This window comes from Phaeoacremonium minimum (assembly GCF_000392275.1).
Source record: "Phaeoacremonium minimum UCRPA7 unplaced genomic scaffold PA7_03_scaffold_409, whole genome shotgun sequence".
Taxonomy (NCBI): Eukaryota; Fungi; Ascomycota; class Sordariomycetes; order Togniniales; family Togniniaceae; genus Phaeoacremonium; species Phaeoacremonium minimum.
Genome location: NW_006921311.1, coordinates 57,177 through 82,658, shown reverse-complemented (window position 1 = coordinate 82,658; position 25,482 = coordinate 57,177). Strand labels below are relative to the sequence as shown.

At 50.6% G+C, this 25,482-nt stretch overlaps 3 protein-coding genes across 3 annotated transcripts; 2 read left to right on the top strand and 1 right to left on the bottom strand.

Moving 5' to 3' along the window:
* Window positions 1–10,546: 10,546 nt before the first annotated feature.
* Window positions 10,547–12,583, top strand: UCRPA7_5300 (putative c2h2 finger domain protein; the record flags this gene model as incomplete). Its single annotated transcript, XM_007917847.1, has 2 exons — window positions 10,547–12,387; window positions 12,445–12,583. 2 exons carry the CDS (start codon window positions 10,547–10,549, stop codon window positions 12,581–12,583), a joined length of 1,980 nt encoding a protein of 659 aa, XP_007916038.1.
* A 1,452-nt stretch (window positions 12,584–14,035) lies between these two features.
* On the top strand, window positions 14,036–16,421 carry UCRPA7_5299 (putative trafficking protein particle complex subunit 5 protein; the record flags this gene model as incomplete). Its single annotated transcript, XM_007917846.1, has 5 exons — window positions 14,036–14,485; window positions 14,537–14,664; window positions 15,249–15,257; window positions 15,709–15,903; window positions 15,971–16,421. 5 exons carry the CDS (start codon window positions 14,036–14,038, stop codon window positions 16,419–16,421), a joined length of 1,233 nt encoding a protein of 410 aa, XP_007916037.1.
* A 340-nt stretch (window positions 16,422–16,761) lies between these two features.
* On the bottom strand, window positions 16,762–17,052 carry UCRPA7_5298 (putative apc13 domain-containing protein; the record flags this gene model as incomplete). The annotated part of the gene is made up of 1 exon (XM_007917845.1): window positions 16,762–17,052. The coding sequence occupies one exon, from the start codon at window positions 17,050–17,052 to the stop codon at window positions 16,762–16,764; it is 291 nt and encodes a 96-aa protein (XP_007916036.1).
* Window positions 17,053–25,482: the final 8,430 nt, after the last annotated feature.

Below are 25,482 nucleotides of genomic sequence, written 5' to 3'. Positions count from 1 at the left end.
TGCGTTGCGTTGCTTTACTTCGGCCTTGCTCCTCTTCCTGCTGGTGGGTTATGGTGTGGTGCCGTCGTCTCCTGCTGCACCTGCACCTGCAGGTGGAAGGCAAATGGTGTGGGTGGGCTGGGCAGGCCTGTGGGAACGCAACTGCACGCACGCACTGGCATGGATGAGGGCATCGGGTTTGGCTAAGTCACCGTGATGAGGATGGGAGGAGTGACAGAAAATGAGATAACTGACTGCAGACTACGGAATGCCTCAGAATACAGCAATAACAGGCGAGCTCACCATCCTTTCATCTATCATCATCTTCCATCGCCCATGCATATCACACCCAGGACTCACAACACGCTCCCATCTGCCTCTCCGACCAATTCAATAAGACGGTACGGGTCCAGACTGCACAGATAGCTTAAGATACCCAGAGTGACTCCCTTCGACTTCGGTCCTGGCAAAGGTAAGGTACACTACTTGATTCGACATTGAGGGCATGGCACTTCTGCGGTACCTCCCTGTCCATCTACCTGTCTGCAGTACAATGAGCGGGAAGACTCCTGCGCAGCCAGAAGGATAACCCCAGACTGCAGGCCAGCCGCTTCTCTGCAAGCCAGGCGAGCCAGGCGATGTCTGGCATAATAAAGAGCAGACACACACATACACACGGACGACCTCATGCCCGGATCGCAATGTGTCTTGGGAGTGAGTGAGTCCAAGGTACGCGAACCGGCGATATGGTACCGCTTTCTGCCGTACGTACCGGTCTCTCTGCGTACACCATGTCCCCTCGAACCTCTCCTCTCCCCATTCCTCTGTCTCATCTCGAGGATGACATTCACTCAATGACCACTGCAGTTTTACCCGAGCTTGTCAATGTCAATCCCCGTGGAGAAGTGAATCAGTCCCCCTCCCCCCCAGCGAGGTGGGTCGTATTCCGGTGGAGTGACCTCGACTGAGTGATGCTGATCATCGTCCAACGGCCTGGAGCCCCTACTCCAGGCATATTTTGGCGGCATTGACCGAGACTGGCAGACAGGCAGACCAGAGGTGAGGTAGCCGTGCAGGACGCACAGGTACAGGTACAGCAAACACACCCGCAGACCTGACTGCCTTGCTCACCTCCCGTCCCATTTGCGTCAAGGTCAAGCAGGCAAGCAAAGCATAAACAGTAACATTCAGTGAACCCCTCACTTCGAGACTAAGACTGCAGACTCAAAACAAACACCCGAGCAGGAGATATCCAAAGCGGGGGGTTGGAAAAAAAGCACTGTCAGGGACCATGACTGGAGTTGCTCTAACGACCCGGGTCAACCTTTCGTCTCCTTGCTTGAATCTATTGGTCTAGACTCTCTCTCCTCTACGATGCTTAGACATCACTGACGGTCCTCACAATGCATGATGCATCGTGCATTCCAACCTTGGATCGTGCTATGTGATCTGGGAGGACGACACAACTTTCCTAGAGCTTGCGCCTGTGCCTGTGCCATGAGGAGGGGTGATTTCACTCTCTCACCCCCCTTGTCGATGCCCCTTTTGCCCCTCCCCGTTCTGACAAGGGCCGGCGGCGCTCCTCGGGAACATAGACCCCTGCAACCTCATGGCGATGTGGGCGATTTGCACACTGAAAGCAGTTCCCCAGCAAAGCAGTCAGAGAAAACTATACTCCTTCGGGATGGGAAATAAGTGGGCGATTATCGCTGTGCCGTCCAATTGGTGTCGCTAGGTGTCGAGACGGGTTCGTCAGCTCGAAAAAGGGGCTGATGATGCCAAGTCGATATCATCTAACGATGGGGGGGTGCAGACCCTCTTCTGCCACGCTTGCACAGATAGCAGCTCGTGGCAAGCGGGTCCGCAGGCAGGTCTCAGCTTATCGTCGATAAACTTTTCTTTCAGAGACATTCCAGGTTCGCCCGGTCAGGTTTCCCCTACAATAGCGAGAGTCCATGATTGACTTGCCGCGAGTTCAGTACGGTGACCTGCATGGCCATGCGGGAAAGGTAGCGAGGCAGCAGCAGCCTCAAGCTGACCCTAGTGTCGCTGCGCGACCTGTGCATAATTGTTCCTAGCCTTACCAGAGAATACGAATGCTGGTCAAATGTACCAGTAGAAAGACTGGCCACGTACTAGGTTGATATTGTGCTAATTTCGCTCGGAGGTTTTCGAAAATTCTTCTGCAAGGTTTCGTCCCCTGCGACTCGGGAGTCGTTATATGAGCGACTGCGTACACACGTCTGCATCGCGATGCCCCCCTGATAAGCACCGAGGAGACTGTGTGAGTACAATGGAGGCTTATCTCGAAGTAGAATATTCCCAAGACATGTAATATACAACGTACCTTTAATACAGGGTGTACCTTGAATAGCACAATCTGCCTCTAAGCCTGTCGAGGTTAGAACTACGACCTGCCATATCGTCAACAGAAATGCGGCTTCAGAACAAGTTGACCTAGTATCCCTGCATCGCGTGGTACTACACCCCACCTGATTGATCGGAGTGCCTGCCAACACGGTCGCGTTGTCGAATCTCTTCAGACCCTCAAGCACTCCTCTTACCTCACGCCCATGATGACGTCTTTCTCAACTCACAACGCCAAGTTGCCTCTCCTCTCGCCAACATTAGGAAACTTGCTGATAAAACAACGAGACACATGTATGGCCACCGTCTATCCATCGAGAGATCGCGGCCGCGGCGTCTCACGTTCACAAAGCAATGTTTCACTTTCCTCAACCGTTGATGTCACATCTTGGACAGGCTACCTGCATTGCTCCTTCCCCTTCTGGACACCTTGGCTGACATATAGTCCACCCGAGATGGCCGATCCGTATCACTGGGAAGGATGCCGACAGCAGCCTCTTTGGCAGATCTGGCGGCTATCAGATCTTCCACATTCCCTATATGTGCAAAAGCCTCCCCGTAGTCCCAGTAACTTCCAAGTTCGAGGTGAGCATCGCTTATACCGGGTGTCGTTTGTCGGCTCTCCCGAATCCTTTAGCCGTTCCCCAAGGTTCTGAGCTTCCCTTCCAGTCTCACCTTGTGGATCTTCCTCGATGTCGCTGTTGCTATCATTGTTATCAATAAACTCGAGATGTGCGTAGACCTGGTGACTGACGACGCCGGAACGTAGGATGGTTCTACGTCCCACCAATGTATTCCCGCCCGCATGTGAGATAGCCCGCTGCTGTTAAGACCAACCAGTTCCTCAAAGGCGATCTCTGGATTCTATCTAGTAGTGTTTCTGGGAGCAACACTTCCGAGACTGCTCCTGAGCTTGTCACACAGTTCCATTTCCAGTGCCTTGTCTCGCAAAGGAATCTCGGCAAAGCAATACCCTTTCAGACTCGAGGGTTGCACATGGCTGTCGAATATTGCCTGCGGCCATCCTTCAGTCTCTGGCCGCACAAATACAGCCCGTTGGCATGGCGATTAAGCGATGTTCTGCAGGCCTGTCTGTCCCTGTTCAAGAACCATCAAGGAAACGAACATATATATACCTATACAGTCGTGGAGTCCTTACTAGATTGGCGCCTAAGAGCGTCTACCTTGCCATAGAAGACAGACAGAAGGTCCTGGTCGACAGCGCTGGCTGAAGTTTCAGGAGCAATAGGTTGCCATTGGAAGACTAGCCACTCGGCTTGGTTGCAAACAAGCCCACGGACAGCCACTTCACGTGGAACAAGTGATGGCGTAGTCTGTACCGTTGCGCGAACCTGCGTGCTTTCAAGAATTGGGAGTTAGAAAGAGTGTGGCCATGATATGACTCCGTGACATGTCTCAGCCCTTGTCGTCAATACCGAAGCTGGATCGGTAATGCACCGAATTCGTGGATATGAAATCCTTTCAGTACTCCTAGCGGTGGCCTAGTGAGCACAGCATACCTGGCCTTGTGGCAGAGTGTTCAAACTTTCCCAAGAACCCTTCGATCGCACTGAAGAGCTTAAAGAAGCAGGTGGATGACAAAGTAGTGAAGGCACTTCGTGGGGGTCTCTTGCTTCGTGGGGAGGATCTTAGATAGCCACGCCCTTCTAGTTTCTCGTGGAGTCGAAGACAATGTCGCCTTAGATATGATTACTTTTGCTCAACTCGCCACTTGGTAGTTAAGAGATAGCATTGAAAATCTCGTTCAGACAAGCTGGCAAGCCTACCTCTGTAGTTTCTTCACTATCCACGAAATAGTGATCCATGTCGGCTTTCGCTGGGGCCATCAGAGTGTGACCGCTGTTTTGGCGACCCATATGTGCGTGCAACCCATGTCGCCGAAGTATCGGTGTGCTTGACAAGAGTCTGACAGAGTTCCTGCCCCACTGAGTTCCTAGAGTTTTGTCAAGAGCCACTTGACAATTGACTAGCTGTGAGTGATTGTGGTCCTCGTGGGCTGGCCGACTAGAGATGGCCAAGCAGGAGATCACGAGATTCCCATCACTTCCCTACGTCACGCTGGAGATGACGTTTCTGCTGTGGCTCCTCAGACACCGAGTGATGACACAGCTTCAGCCGAACTTGGAAAGTATCAATTTGAAGCGTAATTGAGAGGCCTTTCCCGTGGATATCTGATCGCGCCTAGTGACCAAGGTATTGCGGGATTGAGCATCATCAGGAACGGCGATCGTCAGGGGAGGGAACACCTTTAGCTGCAGATAGGCGGTGATGGCGTAGGTGGTGTCCGGATGTTAGGGCAGCTTCCAGGTACGAGACTACTGCAGTACAGAATATTCCTCACACCGTACTCCGTGTCATTCAGGGCATATGACGGAACCTGGCAGGGATGAGACAGTGCGCCGAACCTCGAATTCTAGAACTTGCCAGCTGGCATTCCTTGCAGGCATTAGGACATCAGTCACTTGACGCTGGTCCCAATGCTCTGGCATATGTGCCCTTCTGCCCCTTTTCGTATTTTTAACCTCAAGTCCTCGCTGGGCGAGAGAAGAGTCACAGCGATACCCATGATGCGAACAGGGGGAGGTTCCCAATTTTCGGGCGAGCTGGGAATTAGTTCGTTTCGCAACAGATACGTGGTGCTGCTGCTAAGAAGTGCCGCAAATGGGGAGCAACCCGGCCAGAGTAGCGTAACCCAGCTAACCTGCTAGCACGTGGAGTCCCCCCACCTCCGGAAGAGTCCCGCGGATAGGCCTGTCTGCGAGCCCCTGTTCGGTGGGCCACTGGACAAAGAGTCGGGAGCGACAGGGGGTAATCCTTCACTGGGACGCCTCGAAAGCAGCAGCGATGCTTGCTAGCTGATCAGACTTGCTCGCCGTTGTTGACGCGATGGGCCATTGGGCCATTGCATGAAGTCGATCGTCGTAGAAATGTCGGAGGGCCCAGCGTCTTTCTCGTACGATTGACTACCACTGGAGAGGGCCGCACCTCCTCTTTAGTGAGGTGGTCGAGAACAGCGATCCCGTCCGCGACGGGACGGGTGCTGCCGCAGTCGACATGACATTACTCGCGAGCTGGCACACAACCCCTCCAAAGCTGATGGATGTTGTCCCATCTCCTTTACTAGCATACCCGTGGGCAAAAGCTACCCATTTCGGGGTATCGGAAGCCATTTTTAGAGTTTATTTCGACATTGCCTGCAGAATCCGTGCGGCGGCGCTGCCATCCACTGAAGTAATCAAACAGAGAAATTTCTGAAATTGGACAGGAATGACCCACGAACGGGCGCATACTGGCCTCTTGTTGCGCCCTCAGGCCTTGAGTCAAGGTCGACAAAGGGGGACAAAATTGAGGACACAAGCCTCGCCTGGTATGTGAGTCGTCAGATGCAATATGTCACTCTACGCAAAAAAAACACTTGGATGACAACTCCGCGCAATAGTGCGAGGGAATGATACATAGGGGACAATGTACCGTCGTGCCCTATGATGCTCGAGAGGATCAGGCGGGGTACACCAAATGCGAAACTGTTCTTAGTTGTCAAAGTAGCCTGGGTTTTCGAGGTGTCGGAGAGTCATCAAACGTGTAGTCGGCCTTGGTCAGTGGAATTGGCATCTTCGCCGAAGGACGAGACACCATGAAAAAAAATTCTTCGAAAGCCAACAGCTTGGTTGCACTGATGTATCCCTTCTTTTTAATGCGCCGGCCCGGGTGTCGTCGTCCCTGGAATGATTTCCACAATTATCCTCGCTACGAGCTCGGGAGTATGTTCCGTACGCCTGGCACAGAAATGAAGGCCAATAAAGCTTCTGGGGGCTGGTGCGTGGTGGATGGTTTGACCTGTAAATTGACCTAGCAGCTCCGAAAATGAGCCTTAGGCGGCGGGTCCTCCCTAACTGCCTGTTTGCAAAGTAATTTCATTAATAGAACCTGGACCGGTTTCTGTACAGTACCCGGCGCCGAATTGCTTCTTAGGTCGGAAAATGACTGTATAATCGCAGGCTTTACTACTGGCTGTGATTCATGACTGAAAAGCAGCAAGCCGTGTCGATGAAAGAGCTGTCCTATTTTCACAACGGGAAAGGCTTCATGTCGCGTTTTCCTGATAGATAACACCTTATACAATGCAAGGTAGTGCGGCAAGTCTATATCAGTCCTCACCTGTAGCAGGAGTCGTGTCCGCCGAGTTATCGTCGTTTCGACGACGGCAGCTGGGCGGATCATCCCCACTGGAATGTCTTTTTTGGCTATCATGTTCTACCACCACCTGAGAGAAGGGGGGTTAATGTTGATCGCTCGAGCTTCCCAAGCGGCTGGTACCTGATTTTCCGAGAAAATGATGTATCTCAAAAAGATCTGCGTTATCGTTCGGCCTAGCAAGCTTTGATCGGATGTAGCTTGCAAGGGAGGCGCCGCCTTACATTCCAAACTTAACAAAGGTACCGTAGAGAGGCCAAGCAAAAAGCAACGAGTAATGCTTTTCCATAATCGTGAAGTAGTCAGGCGCAAATCTCAAAAGGGGAGCAGCTACCACGTCGTCAAATTATTTGCCTATGAGCCTATGTAGCGACCGAGGTACCAGTGCACTAGACAGCGCGAGGCGACTTGTTCCGGGATCCTTTCGTGCTGGAGACCTCATCGAGATCAACCACCGACAAAGTTAGGGCCTTCTCATCAGTCCTGGAGTTAAGCTGCTTGTTATGGTCAGGTGCCACCTGAGGTTGACGGTTCAGCAGTTCCACGTGTAAAATGCCGGATGAACCGAATAGGTCCGGACTGGATGTAGCTGTCAATAGGTTGCTTTGATGATGGTACCCTCTTCCAGGGCGTGGCCGACCTGCAAACCCCTCACTCGCTCCTAGTGCTGCTCTCGCCCCGCAATATTGCGAGAGTCGGACGTACCTTGTCAGGCCAGTCAACAAGTCATCGACGACCTCGATTTTTCGAGCCCCATTACCTGCACAGAGCGGCGAGAGTATGTGCACACCGACACAACTAGGAGCCACGATGTCAGGAGGAAGGAGCCAGTTTCGTGGTTTTGAACGAGAAAGAGATGCAGAGGTCCTATGGGTGAAGAGCTGCGACACAGCGGTGACAGTGGCTTAAGTGGAGGTGCCGTGGGGTCTGGCTGTGGCACTGGGTCAAGTATTGGCTCCGGATGACAGGCCGGGCACCAGCCTCACTTTGGATTGCAGTAGCGAGAGGTCCCCCGTGCATCTGTCCATGCAGGTCAGCCAGCGGTTCATTCCTGAGAGCCACTTGAATGCCCATGGTATCACTATTTTGGGACACGTCTCTCCTTGAGCAGCTGGAAGCCGCGGCGAAGGTTTACCATTGATGGCGACGTTCACCGCAGGTCTCACGAGAAGGCAAGAGGCGACTAGCTGCTCGGCACTGATCCTCGACCGCTGTAGTGTAGAGAGGCACCAGGCCAGGTAGTCAGTCAGCAGCGAAGCAGTAAAGCCCAGACCTTGCTAGGCTTACACAGTCCTGGCTCTGGCGGCAGGCTTGAAATGTCACTCTTCCAATTTGCCTCCACTGATCCACCTCGACGGCGTATGGGGCTGCCTAAGCATGGGGCATATATCAGGACAGGACGATTGAGGATGATGATACAGGCGTTGGCGAAGCCCATTCGCCGAAACATGGTGCTGGCCGAAGGCAAATCCACGCAGTATACGCGCTGCGTGAGCGTTGGCGGAAGAAAGGAGTCGACAACGTGTGATGTGTGACATGTATCCAGTGACCAGCAATGGAATTGGAAGATGAAAACGCGGGCACCAAGCGAAACCCTTTGGGGATCGCAGGCCCGAGGATAGCATTATTCTCCAGAGCCGAGAATACCTACTATGTAAGCAAGGATAACTGCCTCCTCCTTCCTCCCACTTACTATCACTGACTGCATTTGTCTATAGGTAGTACGACTCCCGGCAACTGCCCTACAGTTTGTCTATACCCAGTTCATTCCGCAGATAGCTATTGACTTGACTTGACCCTTTCTCTGAGACGAGCCTCGGTCCGCTCCTTCCCTGGTTGATGCCATCGATGACTTGAAGTAGGCAATCACGCAGGAAAGCATTGGTCCGCATTTCCCTTACCTAAGCCTAACTGGAAGTAAAAATCTAGAGATAGAAGGAGGGGTTGACAAGTCGGCCCCGAAAAGAGGACGGCTGGAAAGGTACTTGCCAGTTTGGCCACGCACAACGCACTGTGCAGTGTGTGGAAACACCACCACAGGTCCACAGGTGGCAGGTGGGCAGGTGGCAGGTGCGATCCAGAGAGATGATGATGGCTGTTAAAATTGCCCTCGTGTTTAAAATCGAGCAATGCAGGAGCCCCTCCCACGCTTGACCAAGCCCCTCCCCCATAGGTAGGTAGCTCCCAAGGTAGATTACCTAGGGAGGTACCTCAGGGTGCTCGCGAGCCAGCAACAACGCGCCAACCCCACTCTCCTGCTAGGATCCAGCGGAAGTACTCGGGACCTGGGGATAGCATAGGTGGCCGTTGCCGTGAGGGGCAGCTGCCCGCAGCTTGCGGCGGGCGGATGCTAGCGCGGACCGTATACTGTACCTGGCGTGAGCTCGGCTGCGTCTCCCATATTTATCGACTGGGATGTACGGGTCTAAGCCTGTTTGGGCAGAGCACCTAGGTAGGTGCGTCGCTGCTTTTGCAGCATCTCTTATTATTTTATTTTATTTTCCCTTAGCCATTCTCAGATAGGTAGGCTCACTAGGTATTCTTTCTGCTGGCAGCCCCTTCCCCCACCCCCCCCTAAATTGGCACTGGCGCGACACTGCACACTGTCTGGGAACTTGGGAAAAGGTTCCCCTCTCTGGGTCTGTCCCCGTCGTGTCGTCCCATCTTGCTAGTGCTAGCAGCAGCGTGTGCAGTGAGTGCAGTCCGTCAGTCCGTCAGTGGTGCTTCCCACGCCCGCACCCCCCAAATCCAAGCCCACCACCCTCTCACACTCACTCTTGCTCTCAGCAGCAGCGGGACGCACAGCAAGCCCAGCCAGCCAGTCCGCCAGCCCGCCCATCCCTCCTTTCTCCCTCCCATTTCCCCTCTCTTTTTTTCCTCCCGCCTCGCCCACCTCGCCCACCACGTCCCATCTTCCCATCAAAGGAAACTCCCTCTCACCCCTCTTTTTCCCACTTTCCATCCATCAACCACCACCACATCACGACACCTTCACCAAACAACCACATCGACTCGACAGTCCTTGCATCGCGCAGGACCTTTTCAACACCGTCAGGCGTATTTGGCTACAGGCCATCTTAATCATATACCCACCACACAGATACATTCCATGACCAGGATACCACCGCAAATGAGCAGAATCAATAGTCAGAGTCACCAAGACACACTTTAAATCCCACGGGAGCGCGTGCGAGCGAGGAGCTGGGCGATTTCAACTATCGTTCTGAGGAGAGGGTCAATCTGATTTCCGAGTGCCGTTGCTGTTGTCGTCGTCATCGTTGTCAAAGACCACCCGTTTTTAAATCTTGTTCGCTGTAGCTGCCAGATACTCGTCGCCACAGTCGCAGGAAACAATACGCGATATACAGTCAAGATGCCGGGAGCAAGCGTAGCAGCCGTCCCTGCATCTGCCGCATCGCCGGCCTCGAGAAAGGCCTCACTCGCGCCTGAGAGAAAGTACAAGTGCCAGTTTTGCAACCGGGCTTTCAGCAGAAGCGAGCATCGAAGCAGACACGAGAGATCGCGTATGGCAACCCCTCTTCCTTGACCCCATCTCCCCTTCATCGACTACACTTACTTTTCCTACCGTACATCATATCCTATCTACCTTGAGATGCCTCATTGCCTTGAACCTAGGGATTTTTGGCTTATTGCCATCTGACTCGATGTCGCTAAGCGGTTATTCTCTTTAGATACAAAGGAACGTCCTTTCAAGTGCCTGAAATGCAGGAGTACTTTTGTGCGCCGTGATCTTCTCCTGCGACATGATCGAACAGTTCATGCAAAGGATGGCGGAGTTCCCCTCCACAGTGATGGCAAACGGCGTGGCGGCCCCAAGGCGCGAGCCGTCTCGACTCCTTCCAAGTCCTCCCTTGCAATCGATGCCGCGGCGCTTGAACAGATTGAAGCCAGTAGCGAGGGTATTTTCGACGTCGAAACCGCAGCTATGTTGGTAGCTGACCTCCATCACAAAGCCACCGCAGCAATGCGTGCCAACGGCAGCCCGTATGAGAGCAGCCCGAACGTCGGCTACTCGCACAACAGCTCAGCTATGATGGAGCCCGCCGTGACATACCCCTCCGGCGCAATCGCCTTGTCTCAGTGGGATTCCTTCCTGCCTCAAGGTGTTGCCGACGCCAAGGCGCACTCCATCTCGTCCAGTGCATCCGGTTCTTTCGAGTCGCAGCCACCGTTCGCCAGCGGAAGCGCAATCCAGCCGCATCCCCACCAGTTGCCTCCCATCAACGGTCAGAATGTGAATGGCCTCGTCCCCGCCTTGCAGTCCATGATCAACTCGCTACCGCCATCTGTGTCGGGCACTCCCACTCCTCATGTGCCGCAGAACAGTGAGGCCCTCCAGGCTCCAGCAGGCTTCAAGACTCCTCAGGTCATTAGCGACGAAGAGCGTAATATGATCTTGGACAACATTCGTGGTGACGACAACGAACATGCTATCCCAGACGGCTTCAGACTGCCAAGCCTAGCCTCCCTCAACCGATACCTGGCCACCTACTTCAGCATGTTCCACCATCATCTGCCGTTCTTGCATCCTGCTTCCTTCGAGCCGACTCGAGTGTCACCGCCGTTGCTCCTTGCTGCGCTGTCCATCGGTGCCCTCTATGCATTCGATCAAGAGCAGGCATACATGCTTCACATCGGCTCTAAAGTTCTCGTCAATCAGTTTTTGCAGAACAAGGAGAACTTTAGCTCACGGAAATGTCCCTTGTGGACCATGCAAGCCTCTTTGCTGAACATGATCTTCGCAAGCTGGAGTGGTGATCCGAAGGGCCTTGAGTGGGCTTGCTCCATCAAGAGCCTGCTCGCCAACATGGTCGCTGGCAACCGTTATGAACTGAAGTTGAGACAGGAGGCACGTGAGGGTCGCTCTCCCACTCGCAGCGAGTGGGTCGAAGATGAGGGCTGCAGACGCACCTACTATGCGGTCTACATCTTCTTTGGTCTGTTGACTCTTACGTACAATCATACACCAGCCATCAGCTTTAACGAGTTCGAGGACCTGCAACTGCCGTCGACCGAGGCTCTCTGGAACCTCAAGGTATCTGACGAGGCCGCATGGCAGGATCAGCTCAAGCTTTCGCCCGGTGTCACATTCATGGATGCCCACGACAACCTCTTCCAAGGCGAAACGTTGAAGTACAGCTCTTTTGCGACACGCGTCATGATCAATGCTCTGTTCCTCGAGGTCTGGTACCACAAGCGCAGCCCCGAGGCTTTACAGGATGTGGTCACGGAATACAAGCTGAGGCTTGCTTTGGAGACATGGGAGAAATCCCTAGAGCTCTGTGAGCCCGAGGCGGTGACTGTTCCACTCAGCGCGCCCCATAAGGGTCATCCGCTCATCTTCAACGCGAAAGCCATGTTCCGCAATGCTCGCGCACGGCTAGAGGTGGATCTCAAGGCAGTGCAAGAGGCTCTCCGGTATCACGATTCTTATGAAGTTGCGGCGGCGATGTCGAATGCACGGGACCGAGTCAAGCGCTCAAGCGAGATGATTAAGGTCATTCAAGAATGTTACAACTGCATTGAGACTGCTGTTCTTCAGGGAGTCCGCTGGGTCGCTCGTACGTCTCCGACGAACTGGAGCATTGAGCATCCTCTCTGCGGTATGGACCTCATGATTGTTCTAAGCCTGTGGCTCTACCGTCTGGAACATGACGAAGAGCCCGCTACAGAGGAGGAGCTTGTCATGTACAACAAGGTCCGACAGCTCTTCGAGAAGGACCTGGATGAGAGCTACATGTCTCAATTGAGCTCAGTGGTGGCTCGTCTTTGGGGCTCGATGCTCGACGAGGTTGTAGTCTGGGGGTAAGCTTCTTTTCTCTTTGTGCCGTCGCCTACGGTCAGTAGCTAACAGTTCTACAGAATCACCAGACTCATGGGTGAATCCTTCCGGCTGCACTCGCAGGCCCTGGTCGGCTATGTGGATGACATTGAGGCGTCCTCCAGTGTCTCTACTCCTTCGATGATCTCGCAAGGGGCCGATGAGGACAGCGTGTACTAGTTTCCCGCAATGATTGAACGATTTCTTTTGTCTTCTCGGGGGTGATTTCCTTTGCATATACCTCTCGCGTCTCGACTGCTCTTTTCTACCACCGTGGTTTTCGGTTTCGGCGTGGGGAAGGGGTTCGCTAATCTGATTTCCTTGTCGTTCGCGTCTGCATACAAGCTCACTGCATCGTCGATGGTCACTGGCAATAATGGGGGCAGGCTTTGGTACAAACGGTTACGCATTGGTCCAGTGAGGATAAAAGGGGACCACCGCGCTCCGAGCGCACCTAATACCCTGCACACACAATTGTTGGCTGGTCCATACGGAGGATTCTCTTTCTCCTTGTCTTATTAGCTACGGCACCCTACTTGCTTTACTAATTGGCCGTGTCTGCGTTTTTTCCTCAAACACTTCACTTCCTCGTCGCTCTCCTGATACCTTGTTCGATATACAGATTGTGCTGTTCTGCTCTTCATACATTCCTTTTGTTTTGGCTTAAATTTGTTCTATCTATGTCAGAGTCCTGTGTACCAGATGCAGCTTGACTCGGAGGGTTTGAGTGGTTGGAGACAGCCTGTGCTCTGTCTAGGTTGAGGGAACAGCTCAACGTAACGAGATTGATTAATCGCTCCTAGTTTCCTTGACGCGTTGAATTTCCCTTGATATTCGTTGTCGTCTCTCATGAGTGTATACAGACAGGTCCTTCTGCGATTTTAGCATCTTAAAAAAATATCACTTCTCTCCGCCTGGATTTGACAATGATACTGTGAATATATCATCGTGCAGGTCTGTTCTTCCCACCGCAATGCGAGAGGTGATTTTAAGTCCAAAGATAGCAAGTTAAGCCGTGATCAAGATGAATTGTTCTATGCTATCATCAGTTGTTACTGGTCTCGAGGACAAAGTTGACTGAACTGGTCAACTCACCACGGGAACCAGAGAGACTCTTCAGAAACAAGACCCTATTCCGCAACGGCAGGTTCGATATCTTAGGCATAAGTATATGTAATTCACCACAGTACAGTCGGCAGAGGCCAGCATGCCGATAAGGAACGCACCTTTCCGGGATTCCAAACCAGCCACCAGCGTGGAGTACAGAGGCGGTCCTGCATGCCCCTCTTTCTCCCAACCTTGGAAAGTCTCCCCCGCATGATAGTCCAATTGGTTGTTCGTCTAGACAGGTTAACTTACGACCATTTGCACGTCAATGGCGCTTATCAGGTCCGGGGTTGGACCACTAACCTCAGCCCTGTTGGCACACCTCCTTGCGGCACCGCAGCGCGAAGACACCTGATTTTAGAGTAGCATTGTACCGTGCTTCCTGGGAGGAGTGTGCAGGTGTGCAAGAGGGCGGTTATTCGTTCGTTTTCATATCTTGATAAGGCCGCCCAACGGCGTGATCCCATTCCCTCGACGGCTGCCTCTTTTCACTCCAAAGACAGGACATCGCCATCGAGTGCCAAGATGGGCCTTTTCGGCCTCTCCCGAGCGCTCTTCACCTTTGGCTCAATAGTGCAGCTGGTCAGCGCTCACTTTAGGCTGCTCAATCCTCCCACGATCGGCTTGAATGACGACTCGCAAAACAAGGCCCCATGCGGGGGATACTTTCCTGACTTCACGGCGGTCAACCTAAGCAACTTCCACACCAATGGCGAGCCCGTCGCCGTCTATCTCGGCCATACTCAGGCGAACTGGCTATTTCGTGCGATGTACATATTGGATGAGGCTTTCAACAACACAAACCCCGACTCGCAGGTTTGGGATGCAGAGAATTGGGAGCAGTTGTATCCCGTTGTGCAGCAGACTGGGGCAGAGAACTTCTGCATACCCAATGTGACAGCCCCGTACAATTGGTCTGGCCAGAAGGGTATTATCAGTGTGGTGTCTGATGGGCCGGATGGGCTGATGTTCCAGGTGAGATGTCTAGCCGTGTAAACAACTCTTATGACTAAAGTAACAATGCAGTGTGTCGCCGTGAACTTCGTGTCTGGGACTAGTCCAGGCTCTAGTGATTGCCACAATGGGACATACAGCAAGGTCGTCGAGGGCGAGTTTACTCAAGACACGGACCTAGAGGCGCTCGTCAGGGTTTCGTTACCTGTGCCTTCCAACCCACCAGCAAGCAGCGCAAGCGCCGCTGTAGCTACTCCATCACAAACCCGCGATCTCTCAGGAGACCGATGGGGGGACAGCTCAAGCTCGCACGGGATGAGCCATTCAGCGCAGGTCGCCGTCGCCGTGTGCATGAGCTTCGCCGCGGTTTTCTTCTTGGGGGTGGTAGTCCTCTTGTGGCGGCGACGTGTGCGGGAGAAGACGGTCATCCCCCTTCATACTCGTAGTAATCGGCGAGGAGGCGCTGGCGACGACGGCCTCACACGACCGCTGGCTATGAGGCAACTGAGCCGCCGCAGCAATGGACCGGAAGACGGCGTGGCGGACCCTCCGCCGCCATATGAATACAATGCCACGTCACCGTCAACAGCGAACCCAGGACTTACAAATGTGCCTCCCGAGCCTGCTCCTCCAGTGTACACGCGGGATTCACAGATATCACAACGGCCGATATCGACGGCATCTCCAATTTAAGCAATACGTTCATCGAACTCTGTCGGGCAGAAGTCATCATCTCAACGATAATATGCTTATTTTTTTTCAATCGATTTATTATGGACTATAGGAACCTATGGTATGAGATATGAGGAGGACATTCGTACAGATACCCACCTGGGAAATATGACCTTGTAGGCGTTGCTTGATGGATATTGAGGGTGCGGGAATGTTTCACAAACACATGGCTTTGAATTCTGCGTTGGATACCCTTGATCTAATAGTATATACCAAAACTGTCATTATTTTATCACCAGTCTCTCTGAACTTTGAAAAGTATAATTGAGATTGATTACGTGCCTGTTACTCTTGGATCTCTGTTGTAGGCATGTGTTTTAACTGCAAGTGCCTGCAAGGGCGTTGTAACTAAGCTCACCGATAAGGCCAGCCGATAAGTATCCAAAGCCCACAACTGACTGCGCCTGAACCTCGCCTTGAATTGCATCAATTGACGACCTACTGCTCACGGCTGGTCAACGCAACCCTCGAGATTCGCCTAGCGAATGCGCATCTTCAGATATCATGGCCAGCATACCACCCGGTAAACAGGGCGGCAAGGACCAGCCTGGTCTGCGGTATCCTACAAACGGCAAGACCATCTATCACCGTCCTTTAAATCGCACCAAGACGGCAGAGCTCAGCCAGTCGAGCTTCGCATACCTCTTCTCCGAGATGGTCAGCTATGCACAACGGCATATCACAAGCATTCAGGACCTAGAAAAGAAGTGGGTTGTCAGCTGCCACCTTTGCCATATGTCCTCCGTAGCTGACTCTCGTCTTCACCCTTCGTAGACTCAACATACAAGGCCACCCCATCGGCGTCAAGCTCCTCGACCTACTCCTCTACCGCGAGCCGGCGCGGTCACAGACCCGGCCGCTCAACATCATTGCGCTGCTACACTTCATCAAGATCAACGCGTGGCAGCACCTATTCGGGCGGCAGGCCGACCGGCTCGAGAAGAGCAGCAACCCGGACACGCCCGACGAGTACATGATCATCGACAACGAGCCCCTCGTCAACCAGTACATCAGCGTGCCCCGCGAGATGAGCCAGCTCAACTGCGCCGCCTACGTCGCCGGCATCATCGAGGGCGTCTGCGACGGCGCCGGCTTCCCCGCTCGCGTCACCGCGCACAGCGTCGGCAGCAAGGAGGAGGGCGAGATGTGGCCCGGCAAGACGGTCTTCCTGGTCAAGTTTGCGCCCGAGGTGCTGGAGCGGGAGAGCTTAATAGGAAAGGCATGAGCCAGAGGGCCTTGAAAATGTCAGCTTGAAGCGCTGTTCTTGTTTGATTGCTGCATGGCCAGGCGTTAGGGGGCTCTACGGTGTCACGGTTCTGAATGAAAAGAATATCAAGGTCATCTGCATGGTCTGATCGGTGCATTTCGGTAGACTCGAGTGCCAAATTCGCAATGCGGTCATAATTGATGCCAATAGTGCTTTGTTATAAGCCTGCTCCCCCGTGGAAATGCGCCTGCCTGGCCCTCCGAAGTGCATCTCAACTCGTAGCCATCCATAGCCATATCCTTCCGTAAACGCCGTCTCATAAGCTCATGATGTGTGTCAAACAGATGCCCCCCTCTCATCACCTGGGTAGTTTCCCGTTCAACTTGCTCCCAGAGCCTGTGCCGGTGGCTTTGCCCTTAGGGGGAGGTCCCTTCCTCATTAGCTCTCCAAGCCCGAGGTCCTTCCAAGCAGGCTCCTTGGTGCGCTGTGTGGCCTTTTGGATACCGAACGCGGCATGCTGGTCAGGTACTACATCATCCTCGTCCTCTGGATTGATGGGCTGGTGCTGTGGCGGCACGTAGATGTCATCGGCTGGCAGTTTGTCCTTGCAAAAGTCTTCAAACAGGTCCGCGTCGCGTGGTCTCTGCATGTGAATATATGTGAATGAGGCGTCTTTGTTCTGGGAAGACAGTAAGTAAAGATGCGTTTTCTAAATGAAGAGAAAAAGGAATGTTTACCATTTTGAATGAAATGACGTGATCATATATGTTCACAGTTTCTTGTTTGGAGAGAGTGGCGGTGGTTGAGGAGGCGGCTGTGGTGATATTAGATGTTTTGGAATGATGTTCTTCTGGCAGGTTGGCAGGCCATCTGTTTAAGCTACCTAGGTAGAAGGTGCTTACCGTTCTGTAGTCTGCCAGGGTAATTATTGTCTAGCGCGTTACATATCCAGAGACAACAAGGGCTCACATAACATTTGGTACTTCCTGATAAAACTCTCTCTGGCTTCACTTTCAAGTATAAAAAGCTTATGTCTGATAATTAACAGATAGTTCTTTCCATTAATCTCTTTATTCCTTGTCAGGTAGGCATCGTGGCCCTTGAAAATAAGTCACACACTAGACAATAATTACCCAGCAGACTGTAGGCTTATCAGTGGATCTAGGCCAACCTCTGGGGTTCGCAACACTCACGTAACCTTTGATCATCATGATTGTCATCCGCGAAGACCCTTCAGATTTACATTCTTGAACTAACAGCTTGTCTACTATGTGCAAAAGAAGAAACAGACCCCCAAAACGTACTTACACCAGTGTGTAAGTGACAAGCAAGGAAGGAGCCAGGTTTTCCGACGGCCTTCAGTGGTAACTTTTAAAGCCAGGATACTTCTCGATGTTAGACAGACGTAGGTTATCAACACTCTTACAAACACAATCACACCGAACAGCCATGTGCAAAAGACCGGCTCACTTATATTCCTGAAAACGTAGCTAATTCTAGGTAGATGGCGGGGAATAGACTTACAAGCCACTCAAAATGATGACTGCTGGTTACTACTAAAACTGTTGGCATGGAGAAGTCATAGGTAACGAAAGGCGGAGCTTTATATATATCGACTCGCTCACTGTATTATGTATGCAATGCATAAATAGTCTCACCTTTCTTTAAATTAAAAAAAGGTTGAAGAAAGGTAGGGATTGTAATAAAGAGGAGGGAGTGTTTTGAGTAGACTAGGTAGTGTGAGAGAGCAATGTGAGCACCAGTGAGGTGGACGCTACCCACGAACAAAATTAAGTAGCGATCCTGACTCATGCAAAAGATATGATTTCAATATGGAGACCTTTTTCCCAACATGGTTCGGTGGTGTAGATGGTTTATCACGTCAGTCTAACATCAAAAATGTACACTGAAGGTCCCCGGTCCCGGGCCGAATCAATTTTTGCCGATTTTTCTTCGATTTTTGAAGCTTTTCACCATACCGAGGTAGTTCCATGTCAAGTCAAGTAGACTTTTCCTTTTTTTTCACATAGAATGAAGCAGTAGCTTCTCTATATAATTCTGTTCATGTCTTTCTCATACTACTAGGCCTTTATAGACTTCTAAGAATCCTCATATATTAATGCATTAACAGCCACCTTTCAGCTTGATCTAATGATACATCGTCTCGATCAAATTCATCAAACTTAACAAAAGTACATTCAAGCTTCATAAGAGACAGCCAGGCGACAGCATCGGCGAGAGTGCTCAGTATGGTGTTGGATTGTTGTATGTGGCTGGCATGAGATCCTGAATTATTATACCTACAGTCTCAATGTTGTAGGAATCTCAAAGCTCGGAAGCTAGCCACTAACATAATAAGGTAGTTCTATGAAGATTTCCCACATAGTGATCTCTATGTGATGTATAATCACGTCAGTCTAATATGAAGACCTCTTGGAAATCAATAGGTCCCTAGTTACACTGAAGGTCCCCGGAAAGCCCGGGCGGAATCATAAATCCCAAAGATTTTCTTTTTTGTTTTTCATTTTTTTTCCTCTTCGCTTCATGACCACACCCTGAGATTCTTTTTTTCTAAAGTCATTAAGTATCAATTACTTTGTACTGTGTGAAGCCGCATATTGCTGTCGAACCTTGTTGAAATAAGGGTCTATCAATCAAAAGATATGCAGAATACAACTTAGGGTGTCTACCATTTGGAATCGTCAGCTAGCAAATTTCTATGTGGCACCCATATAAGATTATTAAGGTAGATGCCCACACTGCTAGCGTAAACCCTCCATACTGGGCAGAACTACTTTCAAAAGCAGGTTTCGATATCGACAGTCAGTACTTCTTCAAGGTGCCACTAAGATTTCTTGATATGCTTTCTATACAGGAGATACTTGATGTAGGTCAGTGTTGATTAGCTCTTTTGAAGAGAAATTTGGTATCAGAGGCTGTATCCTGACTTTGTCTCTGTTTCTTCATGCAGTATCTCTGGCTCTACACTTTCTTCCTTTCAAAGAAGCTATGATGACGCGAACAACACTTCATTGCATGGATAAAGAAGTATTTTCAATGAGACATACTCGCCGTCAATGTGTATCCTCTCCAGCGACTCCTATTCCTCACTGGCCATAAGAGGCTTTCTAAGCCTTCTAGAATACGCAGTGAATCGTTGGAAAACTAACGACTAATAGACTTAATAAGCTACCGGGATGATGACTGGCGGCCAATCTAAGCTTTTCGCTCATGTCTCGAAGAGGTCCCGAGGTATATGGAGCTACTGATGCCAATGGCATTCCTCTCCGTACGACCGGGTGTGTGCGGGCGGCGCTGCGACAATCCTCCTGGTTGCTTCCGCCGCGATGAAGACCACTCAGCCAGGTATCTCCTAATGTCTAAAAATGTGAACGTCCAAATTCATCGCCCTATACATACGGCTTATGACGTGGGGAATAAGAGAGTGCAACTTATATATTTAATTTCTAGTCCAAGCAAATGCCATTTTACCTACGCCTGCTGAGATGACTTTCATCGAAGACTCTCATGAGAATCGCTATCAGGTAGACTTTGGCGAAAGAAGTCATTTCCGCCAGCACCCTGCAGCTTTTCCAATATTTTCTGTCTCCACCTCATATTCTGAGGACTCATATTTATCTCATCACTTTGGAGACTAAGCTCCTCGACATGTCTAGCGATATGTACAGCACTTGCAGCGCCGAACATCTTTCCGAAACCAGGTGGAATGTAGGGACTGAGCATCTCAGGCGCATGGCTGTCGCGATATCCGATAGCATTGACGTCTGCATCGAACCGTAGCAGCGTTTCAACGCCTACCAAATCTTGTCGCCAGACAGCAATCTGCAGTGGTGTGATTTCGAAACCCATGCCATTCACATCCGCACCTTGCTTGTACACAAGCAGCTCAATGATCTTAAACCTGTCTGCATTAGATATGCTGCCAGTTGAGAAACCAGCCAGATACATCATGAGGTATTGTGTTGCTGTCAGGGCATCAAGCTCTAGACGAGAAAGAAGGTATAAGAAATGCCGCCTATCGCGTTTGATTGCCCAAAATAAGAACAAGTCTAGAACGTTATGATGAATCATGGCACCATGATGTGAAGAGCTAGCAACATCTTTAACAGATGCTTGAAACTCCGAGGCTAGGATTGTGGCGCTGCTAGTAGGTAGGATGTCATCTGCAACAGTATGAAGTCCTCTTGCCACTGCGTGGACAAGTGCGACAATGTCTGGGTTGTCAGGACGTTGTAACCACTCGATAGACATTTCACCTTCAGTCAGCGTCGAAGGGAGTAAGTCGTCGATAGGAACCCTTGGGTTAGCCAAGAAAGTCCGCACTAGGACAGCGTATTCGCCAGTTCCTGTTCTGACAACAGGCACTTCCAGTAGTCGTTTACATGACTCAAGACAGTATTGTCTGAAGTCCAAGATTGATCTCCGGTGGTCTGCTGCTTTCTTCTGGTCTTGCCTCAGTAGAAGTCTCATGAGTGACTTAGCATGGATGTAAAGAGCTTGGTCTGGTCTCCGTGCAAAGTAAGATGCTGAACAAGCTGCCGCGCGATCTGACCATAGGAACTCGCTGACGGTATAGTGTGCTAGTGATACGTGATAATCAGAGATAGTGATGAGACATCCACACCTATCTCTGAGTGTATCGCGAGTGTAGAAGTGCTGCTGTGGATCGTCATCCTCTCTATCGTCCAAGGCTGAGATTGCCAACTCCTGTAGAAAATGGGTAAACATTGGTCCACCACGTATCCTAAAACATTCAAAGTCAGAAGATTCATTGTCAACCATTTAAGATCATGTAAAGTTCCATGATGGATATATCCAAAACCGGCTACGACAATCGGAGTAGCCATAGTAGGTAGTAATTACGAGCGTTGCTTACATAGTATGACCTAAAATAGTCAACAAGACCATTCGCACGTATTGTCGATCATCTTCTGGTATGCTCATAAAGATGCGTTCGTACGTCTCGTCAAGAGTTTTGGGGAGGTGTTGAAGTGCGTCTCGGACATCTCGATGCCTCCTTAACCGTTGTAGCACGTCAAGTTGACAGAAAGCCCAACGAAACCTTCACAATCATGAGCCACATACCACTATGCATATAGAATTCTCGTGACTCACATTCCATGTGCCCCTTTCGAGATAGCGTCCTCGACTTCACGGAGAAGGTCCGGGGGCCAATCTTTGAATCTGTAATTTGATCTAAGCTGAGAATAAACATAAACGCGAATATCTTCTGTGACGACTGGATTTGACATTGAAACGGAAGTTGAGATGTTCGTAAAACAAGTCTCAATGTCGTAATATTCTCTGCTAGTTGCCAGAAGGCGGATCTTAGTGAATCTAGGATCGGTCACTAAATCCCTTAGGACTTTTAAAATATTGTCACGAGGATCACTTTCATCGACAGCGTCCACCACGAAGTAAACCAGGTCGAAATCATCAAGAATTGTTTCGAGTGCTGTTAAAAGGTGTATACTTGTTGGTTGATGCTTTCGTTGGTAAAGATCGACGAGCTTTGGAGGCATTCTTTTTGCCTGCCGACATAACTGTGTCACCAACCATCTCAGTAATGGCTCGGACTCATCTTGATTGTTCTCGAACCAACAGTAGTAGTACACCAGTGCATGGCGTTGATTACTGCACAGTTCTTCGATCTTTCTGATCAAATATGATGCCAGGACTGTCTTTCCAGAGCCTGGAATTCCATATACCCAGAGAAACTGCGTCGAGCCCTGCAACCAGTCTTTCCATTCTGGAGAACGTAGCATCCATTGGCCGGTCTGGTCCTCATGCAGCTTGCAAGTTTCATTGTGGCGAAAAGTTGGATTGATCAATTCAAACCAATCACACATTTCATTTCGTTCATCATCCTGTTGAATGTTAGTCAAGCAACCTCCTATGTCAAGTTGCAGAAACACACCGTTAATTGAGTGTGTACAACGCCGAGTCTGTCTTTTATGATGCGAATGTCCTTACTATGATATTATATCAGCTAAAGGTAGTAAACGAGTAAAGTAGCACACGTTACTTGCCCGCTCTCAGAGGTTAAGGCAACTGTAATGCTCATTTTGTATTGCTGTATCTCCTGAAGCAGTCGCTGAGCTCTTGCTTGTTTCAGCGGCCATGCTAATGATTCTGCTGCTGCTGCAACCACCCTCCGTCGTTTGCCATGTTGTTTCTTTATTGTCGTTGGAAGCAACTTCTCCAGCTCAGAGACAGATTTGCGGCAGGCTTCGAGCGTCCCGTTTGGGCCGTCAAGCTGCTGAAGCAAGCTAGTTGAGCTGTCCGTCCTGGCATGGTCTGCTTCTGCGAGAACCTTTAAGCTTTCGAGTAGTGCTTTCAATGTCGACACTTCAACTAATATAACTCGGACATCGTGTGGACAGTCTTGAAGGTTGTCGAGAAAATGCTTCGAGGCCGTAATGACTGATTCTGTCAACTGAATGACAGCGATCACACTCGCCACAAAGCCTAAGACTTCGGCCATCAATCCATGCAGAGCAAGATAGCACGCCGAACTTGAAGACAACACAGAAACAAATGTAAGATGGATGTAAGAAGAGGGTTGCTATCTTGCTACGTATTGAGTTATATGTCGGATCATTGCTGGTTGAGTGAGGCATGCGCTTGTGGCTGGTAATTCATCGGGGCTGTGTTGCATAACGTTGTTAGCAACCCCCTCAATGACTTGCGAGGGTCTGCTTGCTATGGTGCAATTTGAAGGTAGCCTAGAGGTAGCCTCACTCCATACCAAAAAAAAACACACACAAGATAATGAGCTCTTATCAGACTGGCGTTGTATTAGTGCAGTAATATGCCAATTTGGTGATAAAGCTTCGGTTGAGTCGAGTACATCGGTGGATGAGGTTATCTTATAATACTCTGGTAGCTGTTGAGGCTGTGCTCAATTAGTTCCTTTATATACTTCGCAGACTTGTACGGAACAGAATTGTAGGCAACTTCAAACAATTTGCCACGACATTATACAGGACGAAAGGCCAACATCGGTTTACTTCTCTGCTGCGATTCACTTTGTGCTCATTCTTTGCCCCACACGCGTTGCTTACCTGGTATACAACATCACTGCAACACTACATTCCTACATAAACGCTTGTATACCGTTACATCGACGATCCTTTCGCCCATTTTGACAACTCAACTAAGATCGAATGACCTCGACTAGTCAAAGATTTCACATTGGCCGTTCAGATGGCGTGGCTTGGTCGAATGAAGAGGTGAACAAGTCACAAGGCATTATTGCGCCTTCATGGACCGAGCCGATTTCTCTCCTTGCTGGAGACCAAGATCTGGAGCAATGGATGGTGACCTTTGGCAAAGAACTACATAATATCATAGATCCTTTGAATCATTGTACTCTCCCTACTTTCTGACTCCAGGAGCCTCATGGCTGACCACTGAAATAGCAGCCGTGCTCGTCGAGCCTCCCGAGAGGTATCAATTCAGGAGAGCCATTCACGACGATGCAGGCCAAGGGGCTTTGTGTCTCTTTGGGCACCCTAGAGGGGCCAATAAACCTTTTACCTCTGCTTTAGATGCAGTGCCACATCTTATCTGGCTTCTCTCAGAGTCTCAAAATCATGATGACTGCTCATGTGCCTTGTGTCAGAGTTGCCCTGAAGCTACTCTTGAGTCTTGTAAAATCGTACATGACTTCTGGATAAATCACGGAAAGTACACGCAAGCAACACATGTTGCCACAGACGGCCGCCCGGATCAGACACAATATACTGCCGACCGTCTCGATGAAGCTGCCAGCAAGACCAGATCAGCCAGTGCTAGACCATCCGTTGATCGAGTGGATGAGGATGGTCTTGGCTCTACTCCTGACCATGAACAGTGCTCGGTGTTTAGGGTCGGGGAGATGGTCTGGTATAGGCGGGGTGATGCCTGGCAGCTGGCCATCCTCATCTCGGCTCTAGGCAGGGACAATACTCAAACGCCCATCTTCACGATCGCACCGATCGGTCATAAATCCTTCCAAGATCTTTCCATTACAAGAAAGGAGACAGAAATGAGGCCATTCCTATCATTTTCCATTCCCTTCCTCCAGAATGACTATTTGAGGAACAAGGACTATCTAGACATCAACTGGCACGAAGGAAGCAACGACTACAAAAATGCACTAGAGGCTGTAAAGGGATCATCACTTCTATTACGCCTGGATGCATCAAAGATGGCCGCGTACGAGATTGATCAATCATACTCCCTTTACAGATCTGAAGAGCATGGTGATGAATGCAGTCAACCTACCGGTGTGTTCCTAGGAGCAGAGAGGGTGGATGTGGGAGGGATTCTTCGCCTCGGAGTGTCGACAATCACGGTGTCTGACGGTGAACCCAGGGTCATGCATCTGAAAAGGATAATTAACGTTATGAATGACAACCTTTACTTCGGAGGCGACGTCTATGCCTTGACCCGCATCGCTTCCATCCAAGCAGACGATAACCAACTCGCCGATCAGTATCCCAGTACACTGTTGAGCAATGAGACTCGGCGACGAAACGAGCTGGAGTCGCTATCACAGACAGGCAAATGCTGGGTATGGAACTTGCTTGAACGAGACGCTATTTTGAGTGAACGGAGTGAGGATATACATGGCAGATTCTACAATACAGACGCTCTTGTGAGGCTGTTGGAGCCGGACGTCAACAATTTCCCAGATGCATACGTCAAGAATCTGGGGCGGAACATGATCCTGAATGATCGAGGGAGAAGTGATTCTGAGCGGCCAGGACTTGATCGGCACAGGAAGTGCTCAACTAGAATAGGCACCCTCATGGATTCGATCATGGTAGACTTGAAAATCCCCGGCATCGTGGAGGACCTGATGTAAGAACAGAAAGGGCCTGAGTGTGGCTTGTCGAGAACGAGTAATTGAATCATAGATGTTAAAACGCGTAAGTAATGCAAGTGGATCAAGAAGTAAAAGGAAGAGACTGCGGTAACCATGAGAGATAGGGTACTTGAGGATATTGCAGAATTCTAGCCTGGCTTGTCTGAGCCCGGCGTGTCTGGTGCTCTCAGTAGACATTGGGTTCTG